At 40.2% G+C, this 11,458-nt stretch overlaps 1 protein-coding gene across 2 annotated transcripts in view; it reads right to left on the bottom strand.

The window, feature by feature from the left end:
• Nucleotides 1-9,230: 9,230 nt before the first annotated feature.
• The window catches only part of fam49bb (family with sequence similarity 49 member Bb), a 58,367-nt gene continuing 56,139 nt past the window's right edge, over nt 9,231-11,458 (bottom strand). For both annotated transcript variants that reach the window (XM_080418450.1, XM_080418451.1), the window contains exon 12: nt 9,231-10,097. In XM_080418450.1, coding sequence (XP_080274576.1) covers nt 10,034-10,097 — 64 coding nt within the window. In that variant the 3' untranslated portion in view covers nt 9,231-10,033. The remainder of the gene's footprint in view (nt 10,098-11,458) is intronic.

The raw sequence follows: 11,458 nt of genomic DNA, 5'->3' as shown, positions 1-11,458 counted from the left end.
GGCTAGATTTACAACTCTCTCTGGGCTCAAAAGTGAGATGTTCAGAAAGGGTCATGTGCAAAGAGCACTTTTAAAAGAAGATATTGGATCCAGATTTCTATTTACATGTTATAAAAGGTAATTTTTTGGTCAAGAAACACCAAAAGAAAATAAGCCAGGCTGTCTGTCCGTCCTTCCTTCCGTTTGTCCGTGAACAGCTAATCTCCGGCACCACTGGACCGATCGACTTTGCACACAGTAGACCAAGGAAGAACCTCTTTTCAAATCGGCCTTATGGTGGCGCTGCATTTGTGTGGGCCCTGGGTAGCCAACCCGGCCTGGTGGAGACCATAGACTGTATAAAAAGAATAGACAATGTGACGCCATTGGTTTCTACGTAAATGAAGCCATTGTTCAGCAATTTCAAATCCGCCATCTTTCAATATTGTGTCATATCGCGTCATATCCTGCAGAATACCACCAGACCATTATTGGTTGGGTAGCTTGTCAATCAAGAGCGGGGGCGGGGAATGAATGCTATTGGTTGTGTAGATTGTCAATCAAATCATCCCGCCCCTCCTAGAGCATAACCTATTTTATCGTCAATTTTAAAATAAATGGGACCATAGTTTACCAAAACGCATATCATGATGATTGAAAGGAGACTTTCAATATAGTATTTATGACAATTTTTATTAAGGTAAGAAAATCTAGTCTAAAGTTTGTCAAAAACCCATCCGCTTGCGTTAAGATAAATTCTTTCCGACACCAGCAGGTGTAAAACAGCGAAACTACAGGCCATTCATATGAACTGTCTCTTCCGTATTAGCCTCAATGTAAAACTTTCAAGCTGGGCCCTTGGTGGAGACCTGCGCACATTTTCTAGTAGTCATTGTATTTCAGAGGAACATTTGGCACTTTCTCTCTGCAGTGTGGTAATAATTTCACTCCGCTTCTTTGAGTTCCAGATAAGGCACTGATGCCTTTTTTACACCCAGAAAGTGCTTTCCAACTGTCCAACGGACCAAGATTACAGCACCCTGCATGGTTCAGTTTCTTCTGCCATGAAATGCGATATCCTCAATGAGCCGTTAATGTTTTGACACAACTGATTAACTAAGACTCCCCGATTAAAGCAACGTGCAGGAGGAAGTGGGATTTAGGGGAGAGGCCATTGGGGGGGGGCGGCGGGGGGGGGGGGGGTTTCTGTGCGAATGTGCATGAATGAGAGAAGGGGTGGTGGTGGTGGTGGTGGTGTGAAGAGGGTGTTTGGTGGGTCTCAGAGGATAGCCGTTTGTCTTTCTTAGAAAAGTGAAATTGTGTCAACCCCCCAAGAGGCAGATGAGCAATGTGTTAGGGTCTTGTGGTTGTCAAGGACAGAGTTCTCAGGCTGCTGGGGTGGTTTTGACAAATGAGAAGAAAAAAGGCCTGTTTTCTTGGAACTGACAGTTGTGCCAGTTCAGTTTAAATATTACAGTGTCAAGCAACACGTACAGTATAAGACAATATTTTCAGCAGTGGTGTAAAAAGTACTCAAAGTTTTTTACTTAAGTAAAAGTATCAATACCAGGTAAAACTTTGTTATTTACTTGAGCAAAAGTACAATAGTATTGGCATCAAACAAGTAAAAGGTACTCATTGTGCAGAACGTCCCATTTCACTAGTTTTCAAAATGCATTAAAATCTTTTGAAAATAGCAGATCTAAAAGCACACAACGCATCACGATGCGGCGCATTGTGGGCTTGTAGATCGGCAAATATATGAAGTATAGCATATATTAAGGCTGAAGTGGTTAATGTGTGTTTTGTAATAAGAATAAAAGTAATGTAGTATGTACAATCAAATGTAATAGAGTAGAAGCAAAAGTATTGAAAATTGTAAATACTCCAGTAAAGTAAAACTGCCTCAAAAGTGTGCTTAAGTACAGTACTTGTACTTAGTTACTTTCCACCACTGGTTTTTGAGCAAAACCAAGATAACACCAAGACACGTTTGAAGTTTTGAAAGTCGAAGTTCAAGATCAATATTACTTTGGGGATAATTTGATACAGTGCAGCTGCACTGGCATTAAACACACATAAATCTATATTCCACTCAAAGTGAAGTCATAATGGCAGAATATAAGTCACGAGAGAAATATTGTCTGGAGTATAGTTATCTTTATATAGGGATTTTCTTTTTAGCTAAACAACATAATTGATCACTTCTTGCCAGGTTAAGATTTCTTACTGACTAATTATTTCCCAAACAACAATAGTAACTTCAAACCAGGATGTAAACCATACATGGGCAACTGGTGGCCCGGGGGCCACATGCGGCCCCCACCTTCACTTAATGCGGCCCGCAGGTTAATAGCGGAATACTGATATATTATTGATTTCAGCTGTTACAATTCCAAACATGCAAACATGACCCAATTACTTCAGTCTATATTAGTAGCTTAATGAGCTTAATTGTGGTATTACAATTCTATTGTCTTTTTTATGTCCAATGTATTTGTATTTAAGTTCATAAAGTTAACATAAGTATAACTAAATGCATTTGAAATGAAATACAAATTTTACTTTTCGGGATTCCAATTGAAAAATAGCCAAAAACTAAACAGGATTCAAAAAAAAAAAAAAGCAAAAATAGCAGATCTACAAGCTCAAAACGCGTTTGAGCTTGTAGATCGACTATTTTTGCTACTTTTGTGTGACATAAAATGGTGAGGTACGGCATTTACAAAAATTACTAAAACAAAAATTTACAAAAAAGTTTCAATGCGGAGATAAGAGGTGTCTGCCCGACAGTACATGCCATGTGGCCCTCTGGAGTGACTGTGGAAATATAGAGGCCCTCTCCATCATCAAAGTTGCCCACCCCTGATGTAGACCATAACCAACATGTGGTCTGCCACCTGATGTGAAATAGAGAGAGAGACAAGACAAGACAAGACAAATATGGTCCAAGATCGACGTACAACCTCAGTGAGGGGACATGCATCCCGTTCAGGGGTTATCACCAGGCTGGCTTGTGGTGGACATTTTTGTCAAAATAAAATGTTTGCCTTGGAAATACAAAATGAGCTGGCAATAATATTACTGGAAACACATAAAGAGCTATAGCCTTAACCCATTGAGACCTGAAGCCGATTCTACATGTCTCCTAAATCCCAACAGTTTTCTGAAAAACGTATGTTTCTATATCAGTGGTGCTCAATATTTTTCATGTCAAGGACCCCCAAAATTATATGTATTTGGCCGCGGACCCCCATCAAAATATTTTGTTCCAGGGACCCCCAGAAGCAAAGATTTGAGTTAAAAATGTTCGCTTTAAAAATATATTATGTTCAAAGATTTGCACACATTTTCATGATTTTTCAAAAATAGCAGATATACAAGCTCGTAGCGCGGCACTCGGTGCCGCGCTATGAGCTTGTATATCTGCTATTTTTGAATAGCCTAAAGTGTAAAATAATGCTTTTTAGCTCAAATCTAAAAATGACACAGTTCCAGGTATTAATGGGTTAAATGTATTAGTGCAGTCGTTCTCAAAGTGGGTCGAGGGACCTTCCTTGAGGGGTTTCCTTATAGGTCTGTAACTCTTAAGAGTGTATGGAACCAAACTACGTTGATAACCACTGTACTAGTGGACTCCTAATGTGCCATAGTGTCATAGTAAATCAGTGTTGATCCCGTTCCAAAACAAGGCCCTGCATAGCCTTCAAAACCCATGCCTTTCTGACTCTGAATGTTGAAACCAACAGCACAGATCACACAGTGAACGCTTCCTCGTGCATTGTGTGAACCTTAAACTAGGTCCATGTTGACCTCCGTTTGTCCCTGTCAACATGTTCTTGTGTGTGTGTGTCTGTGTTTTTATCACACTGAAATATGGTCCACGGCAGCTGGATCAGATCCCCTCTCCCCCAGGCTGTGACAATGCATGCCACCAGGTGACAGCCTCCCAAGGCCCCTGTGAGTGATCGGGGGTCATGAGAAAAAGAGATGTTCTGAGGCTACCAAGTGTGACCAACGGCATAATTTACTTCCTCTCAGAAACTTTCGACCACTGGGAAGGACTGTGAGTGTGTGTGTGTGTGTGTGTGTGTGTGTGTGTGTGTGTGTGTGTGTGTGTGTGTGTGTGTGTGTGTGTGTGTGTGTGAGCGAGCAGATGCTGGACTATCTTCTGCAGGCTGTGATGCCTACGCTCCCCAGGCCCAATCCCCTATAGGTAAGGAGAGTCCTAAGAACTAAAGGTTAAACCCGGCTTGTTAACCATTTTAGTAGGCCTATACAGTTTGCTGAACTCGCATTGTCTTCTTTAATAGCACCCTGGTTTCCCATTTTTACAGTTAGCTATACGCTCACACCTGGGAGCAGAACGATGCAACCACAGACACGTGCTGCTGAGCAACTCCACAGGAGCAGTATGGCATGCTTTGCTCAAGGACACAAGGTCATGTTTGATTGATTGATTCATTGAATCATTTATTAATCAGAAATGTAAACAGCACATGGAACAGTCAGACATTAAGAGGATAACTGGGGAATGTTTCCTTTGATGTACATTGTTTATTCTGTTGATAATGTGTTGTGCTTGGTTGTTTGCTGTTTGTAACATGTCTGTAAAGCACTTTGTAACTTTGTTTAGAAAAGCGCTATACAAATAAATTCATTATCATTATCATTGTGGTCCAATGTATTCAATTCATCAACATACTGTAGCAAGATGTAGCAAGAGAGGTAAAAGTATAAAGCAGAATAAGTCCAGTTGTTGGAGAGACAATCCCATAATAACCAAAAGGTTGTATTAAAGTTTTAGATTGATTCCTGCAACAATATCCTTCCTTCTTTACATGCTCTAGCGGAGTGTTTTTGAACAAAAAAATCCCTGCCTGCTCACTCATTGCAAATCATCTGCAGTGTCAGTCCCTCCCAAGTGCTTAAAAACGTAAATGACAGCTTTCCTCGTTCACTTGCCTTGCTCAGACCCCCCCCCCCTTTTCCTTTGTGGATTCAAACCCGTACTTCACCTACTGTTACAGTGGGTGGTGGGAAAAGTACTGAAATGTTTTACTTAAGTAAAAGTATCACCACAATGTAGAAATCCAGTTACAAGTAAAAGTCTGGTGTTAAAAATGTACTTACTTAAGTAAGATTGAAAGTATTGGCATCAAAATATACTATATTTGTAATACTATTAAAAATCTTCAAAATAACTAGTAACTAAAGTCATCAAATAATTGTAGTGGAGTAAAAAGTACAATATTTGTCTCTGAGATGCAGTGGAGTAGAAGTAAAAAAAATACTGAAAATTGGAAATACTCCAGCAAAGTAAAAAAAATACCTCAAAATTGTACTTAAGTACAGTACTTGAGTAAATGTACTTAGTTACTTTCCACCACTGCCTACTGTTACAGTGGGGTCGAGAACTGCGAGGCGGTTAATGTGGCATTAGCTTTAATGTGATCTCCCTCGAAAAAGAGGACGTGTTCATGCAGATATAATTCCTCCTTCTATCTTCCCCCGGCCGCCAAGGCAAGCTGTGAGTAAAAGATGAGCTGAGCGAGAGAGCCCCTGCGTCGAGGGTCACAGCAGGGGGGCAGTGCCAGCCTGCCCCTGCCCACAGAGAAGGTTGTTAGGGTTACGGACCGCTATTCTATCATCACAGTGTTGCCAGCAGTCATACATTTTGCAGCTGAACCGACACCGCACACTCTCTCGTTCAGAAGAAAGGATTTGGCTACACAGTCAAAAATCGGGAGTGTTAACCCATTCAATACGGGAAAGCATCCGAGTCATTTTAGATTTGAGTCGTGTATATCGTTGCTGTCGGGCAGAAACCTTGTGTCTTCGTGTTGCAACTTTGTATTAAAAAAAAATCCGTAAATTAAATGCCCCACTTCATCATACAAGAGTGTCGCACAAAAGTAGTGAAAATAGCAGATCTACAAGCTCACAAATGTTTTTTTTTAAAAAGGTAATAAAAAAGGGAACGGTTTTGGACATACAAGGTTTCCTCTCGACAACAAAGATATACTGCAACTTAAGTTTTTCCGAAAACTGTTTTTAGAATGGGTTGATTGGGTTAAAAGCCAACAACGAAAGTGTAAAAACCGACCCTTTACAGGTTTCAGAGTAAAATCAACACTCCGGATTTTACAGTACAGGGGGCTGCAAAATCCATTTTTCAACACACACACCCCTCTCTCCTTCCTTTCTCCCCTTCAAGCCCTTAAGAAACCCACCCAAGACCAGTGTTGCCAGATTTTACGAGAGAAATAAGCAACCAGGTCTATGAAAACAAGCCCAAAAGAAGCGACTAATACTGTACATGAGCACTTCAAACCTACAGTATATACATCGGCTATTTGAAAATAGCTGATCTACAAGCTCACAACGTGTCCCATCAGCTATTTTCAATCTTGGGAAAAAAACAGAAGAAACTGAAACATTTTAAAAAATATTTTTAACACAAATCTGGTACGGGGGCCCCTGGCACAACATGCTTTCAGATGGGGAAACGTGGGCAATTAGGCTACATATAAATTTGGGGGTCCTTGGTTTAAACAACATTTAGGAAGCCAGCCCAAATGAAAAACTCCACCATAGAATCAAGCCCAAATAAACAACTACACTTTAGAAACAAGCCCCAAAAAAATACGCAACAAGCAACTTTACAGAAAAAGAAACCCAAAGTCACTTTTAAAAAGCAGACATGGCAACACTGCCCAAGACGAGCCCCCACTGCTTCTTCAGCAACCCCTCTCTCTCTCCCTTCATCCCATCCCTCCTCTCTCCATGCGTCTTTTAGTGCAGAGATGCTGCAGAGAGGAGCGGCATGGGACACACCCTTCTCCTCTCTCTTTCTCTCTGACCCTGGAAGTTCTCTCAACACACTGCAGATAGTGCTGCAGTGCCCACCCACCCATAGCCCATGTCTCACTCGTTTCCCATTTCTGTGAAGCAGTGGTTCTCAAACATTTTCACGTCAAAGACCCCCAAAATGATATGCGGACCCCCATCTGAAAATGTTTTGTGCCAGGGACCCCCAGTAGAGGCGATTTGTGTAAAAAAAAAACATTTTCCAAACACTTTCAAGATTTTTGTTCTGTGCTGTAAGCTTGTATATATCCTATTTTTGAATAGCCAGTGTGTAAAATAATGGATAAAGTGGTTAAAATGAGCGTGATGCTGTATTAACCAATTTCGCTGCAGACCCACTACACTATGTAACTTTGTCCAATCTGGATGGTAGAGTATGTTAATACAATAGAACGTATACAATTGGGGTGGTTGTATTTTGTCTCCCTGCTCTTCTATCGAGACATTTAGATTGTGTTAGTTAGTGTTAAAGGGCATGTCTCACCTGGACACAGGATCTGACACGAATTTATTAGCTCAATGGTAAACATTTCAGCACTTAGGCCACGGTCACACCAAAATATGGTTGCCCGCTGTTAAACTCAGGTCGTGCGCGGCCGACAGTTTCTTGCAGCCAGCGCATTAAAAAAAAACGGAGTATCTTGCAGAGCGTTCTGTCCCAATAACCAGTGACGCATCTGACTCTCACTTTCAGGACCCTCCCATGCAACAGCTACAACCAGTTGTCGCTACAACCACCATGTCGCTATACCTGAGTCTTGGGACGGTCCGCCTTCGACTCACCCGATTGGACAGAGGGGCAAAAGCAGCATAGAGCGCATAAACGCAAGGTGTGCGCGACACGCGGAAAGATGCGCAAGACCATCAAACCACGCGATTCTCATTGAAAAGGCATTGGCAGATTCCACCACATAGGTAGAACAAAAGTGCGGTGTGACCGTGCCCTTAAGCAGAAAACCAGGTTCAAATCCGGGGTAGAAGAGGAAAGTTACATAGTGCTGCTTTAATAAAAGACACTTTTAGAGCATATCCGTGGTCATCATATGGGCATACTTAACAATAGATACCTTAGCATTAAAAAAAAAAAATTATATCAAAAGTCAATCTTAATTACTTCCTGTAAACGAAAACGTACTGCGTGATGACATAGATGACTAACATGAATATAAATGAATCTTGATTTTGTTCACCTGTGTGATTCCCATAGCTGCACGTTCCTCCAAACACAGCAGATTAATTGTCATAACGTCAAAATTGGGGAGAAAAATGTATTGGCTACTCTAAATAAAACATATCTACAATATCAATCGTGTGTATATCAATCGTGACCCGTATGAATCGTGACCCGCTGTGAGCTTGTAGATCGGCTATTTTCATTTATATTATGTTGTACGTCAAAGTATGCAGGGCCTGTAAGTGGTTAATGTCAAGGGAGGATCCCGAGAAAAGAGTAATGGATATTGAAAAGGCTCTTAACAAGGAGACAAGACAATGTTTGTGATTTTAATAATGCCCTAATGATTCCTAATGATCCATTAACAAGAATAGACCGCTAAAAAAACTAAAGAGGGAGTTTTTCTATAAAAACTTCCAGGGGGCCCCCAGCCACTTTAATCCATGTATACGTTGGCTATTGAAAAATAGCAGATGTACAAGCTCACGAGAAAGCTTGCTGATGCATGCGTAGTTCTCGTCAGTGCTTCTGTATTTACATGTAGTACTCTGAAGAAGCACACAGATCCTAAGTAAACATTTTTGTATCGTAAATGAGAAAATGTTACCCCCATCATTGCATTTTCATAACAAGAACTCCTGGCAGTAAAGAAGCTGAGCTGCCTTTTTTGAGTCCCAGAGTCCCAGAGACTAAAGAAAGGGTGACCTCTTCTGGCCCTCGCTGCTGCCAGCCTGAATGCTGCTGCATGAGAGGGTGTGTCTCTCACATCCTCATGGATCAAAATGTAATCTAACCACTGAAAATGTTTGTATGGCCAAGTCCTAATGTGCGATTTGTGAAACATTATGAAAGGAGGCCCCCACCCCACCCTAGTGCTGATTCCTAAACAATTAACACAATATGTAAACTGATGTTTTAGTAACAATGTTCCTGCTGTTCTACATACTTTCTACCGCTTTTATATGAAATATCCGAGACCATTAAGATTTCATGGAAGATGTTTCTGAACATTCAGTTTGACCACTTCAAATGCTCAACCCCAAAAATAGCCTATTTACAAGATAGGCTATTTTCACTGCACAACATGCTTCCATAGAAGACATGCTGGCTTCTGTGGAATCCAAATGACTGATGAACTTTAATCCATGCATCCTGCACAGCAACTCAAAAACACACGCCGAGCACACTGAAACAAATTTAACTTGAAAACAGTTGTAGAAAACAAGAGTTCTCTCTTTTTTATTGTTTCCAGCCACATCATATTGTCCATTTACTGTACAGACTCCCAACTTTATAGTTTGATTTGCACACATCACAGTTTTTAAAATTTCTTTGAAATGAAAAATTACAACACAACTATGAAAAAGAACATTATGCACAAAATCAGAACCTATAAAAAATATAAAACAAACAGTACTCTTCTAATCTCAAATTTGACAAAGTACCATTTCAATAACAAAAAAAAACATTTAATGCACAAATTTAGCAGACAAATTAAACTTAACCAATAAGGTTTTTTCTTATTTTTCTTTTAAATAGGAGGAAAATACATTTTTTATCATGCAGATGTGTAATATTAAATAATGAATCAAACAAAAATAATATATATTTCTCTCTATATATCTTTTTAAAACTTTTCAAGTCAAAGCACTCTGATCCCTTATACAGAAAAATAAAAAACAAACGTAAAAAAAAAAACACCAGAGAAGAATCCACAATGCTTTCATAGCTGCCATTGTCGTATGGCCTTGTATGGAAAACATATACATCTCAGCAACATCTTTTTGGCACAGAAAAATACATTTATAACGGCAGTAGCATCTTGCATTTTTTAAATATATATATATATATATATATATATATATATATATATATATATATGAGGTGAGCTGCCGCTCTTATTCCAAAGAAAGATCATAATAACAATAGAAAGGAAAACATTCTGTGCACTGACATCATTCAAGAGGATTGGCGTTCTGCCCATCAGGGGCGTGAGTGAGGCGAGCAGCCCTACTGCAGCATGCTTTTGATAGTCTTGTTGGTCGACTCGTCATTCAGATGTTTGGTCGTGTACCTGCCCCGTGGGGAAGAGAAGACATCATTCTCTATCCGTACCCAAAATACAATCATTTGCTATCAATTGTCTGCTCGTTTTTTTTTTCTCTTTCTGTGATATCATCGCTGTCGGGCAGGAACCTCCAATCTTCATATTCTAACTTTTTGTTGTTTTTTTCTTCGTAAATGAACTCCCTACTTGATCATACTACAGCATCACACAAAAACATCGAAAGTAGCAGATCTACAAGCAACGCGTTTCGAGCTTGTAGATCTGCTACTTTTGCCATCTTTGAATTTGAATCCTGAAAAGTAACAGTTTTGGACATACAAGGTTTCCACCCAGACAGAGGCGATATGCAGTTTAAGAGAGAAGATTAGGAGGTGTGGGACCATTTGAAATGCGAGTGAGCCTCACGCAATTGGGAGAATTAAGATTGCATTAACACAGGATTTAAAATATGGAGTTGCTCTTTCTCCATTTTTCATTTGCCAGCACGGTATGTATCATACTCCTGGTATCACACTATGCGAGGTTGCCATGGGAATGGCCATGTCAGATTGAGAAGCTGTGTGAGTAAAAAGCCACTTAAATTTGGGAGATGGTAGTTGGGGGCGGGGGTCACGTGTCGGATGTAATCACCGATTTCATAAGACGGAGGACTTCAGCGTTTTTCAGGTCAAGGACCCCTTAGCTGAGAGAGATGAAGGAGGGACCCCCCCACTACATATTGCATAAAATTGTGTTGCAGATTCAACTTTTTCATAGATTTCATAGGTGGCTTTATAGACTTGTTTGACAGCACTGTCATCAATGTTGTGTTGGATTCATATTAATGTGTATTTTCAGACATTTAACCTGTTATAAACCTTCAATACTGAAGTAAATATGACCTGTCACTTTGTACTTGGTCTGCTCTTTTTCCCCCTCTACTGTACATCAAATCTCTTTGCCGAAAATCTACAAGCTGTGAGCTTGTAGATCTGCTATTTTTTGGCTAAAGTTCTCCTCAGAATAGGGATGCTACATCATCATGCTAGGGTTCAAGTGGTTAATGTCCTATCACACAAAGATTTGGTGGCCGCCCCTGTAGTAACTTTTAAGGACCCCCAAGGGATCCCTGTTGAAGACCCCTGTTCTAAGAAAAGGTTTCAGCAGCAACCTAGATTAGAGACGGAGGGCTAAACATAAAACACACACTAAAATAGTTACCTACTGTATTTGTGTTAATACTAAGGAGTCGGTGTGAGGAATTAGCAGGGATATTGGTTGCAAATGAACCAAGAGAAATGCTCCAAACCCAGCTTTACTCCACTACAGCTAACATTTTGACCTTTGGCCCCGATGAACACTTGAACAGTCAAAAAGTTAAAGCTGCA

The sequence above is a fragment of the Gymnoscopelus braueri genome (assembly GCF_963280865.1).
Source record: "Gymnoscopelus braueri genome assembly, chromosome: 21".
Classification (NCBI taxonomy): Eukaryota; Metazoa; Chordata; class Actinopteri; order Myctophiformes; family Myctophidae; genus Gymnoscopelus; species Gymnoscopelus braueri.
Note: the sequence above shows the minus strand (reverse complement) of the source record. Positions and strands in the feature narration are given on the sequence as shown.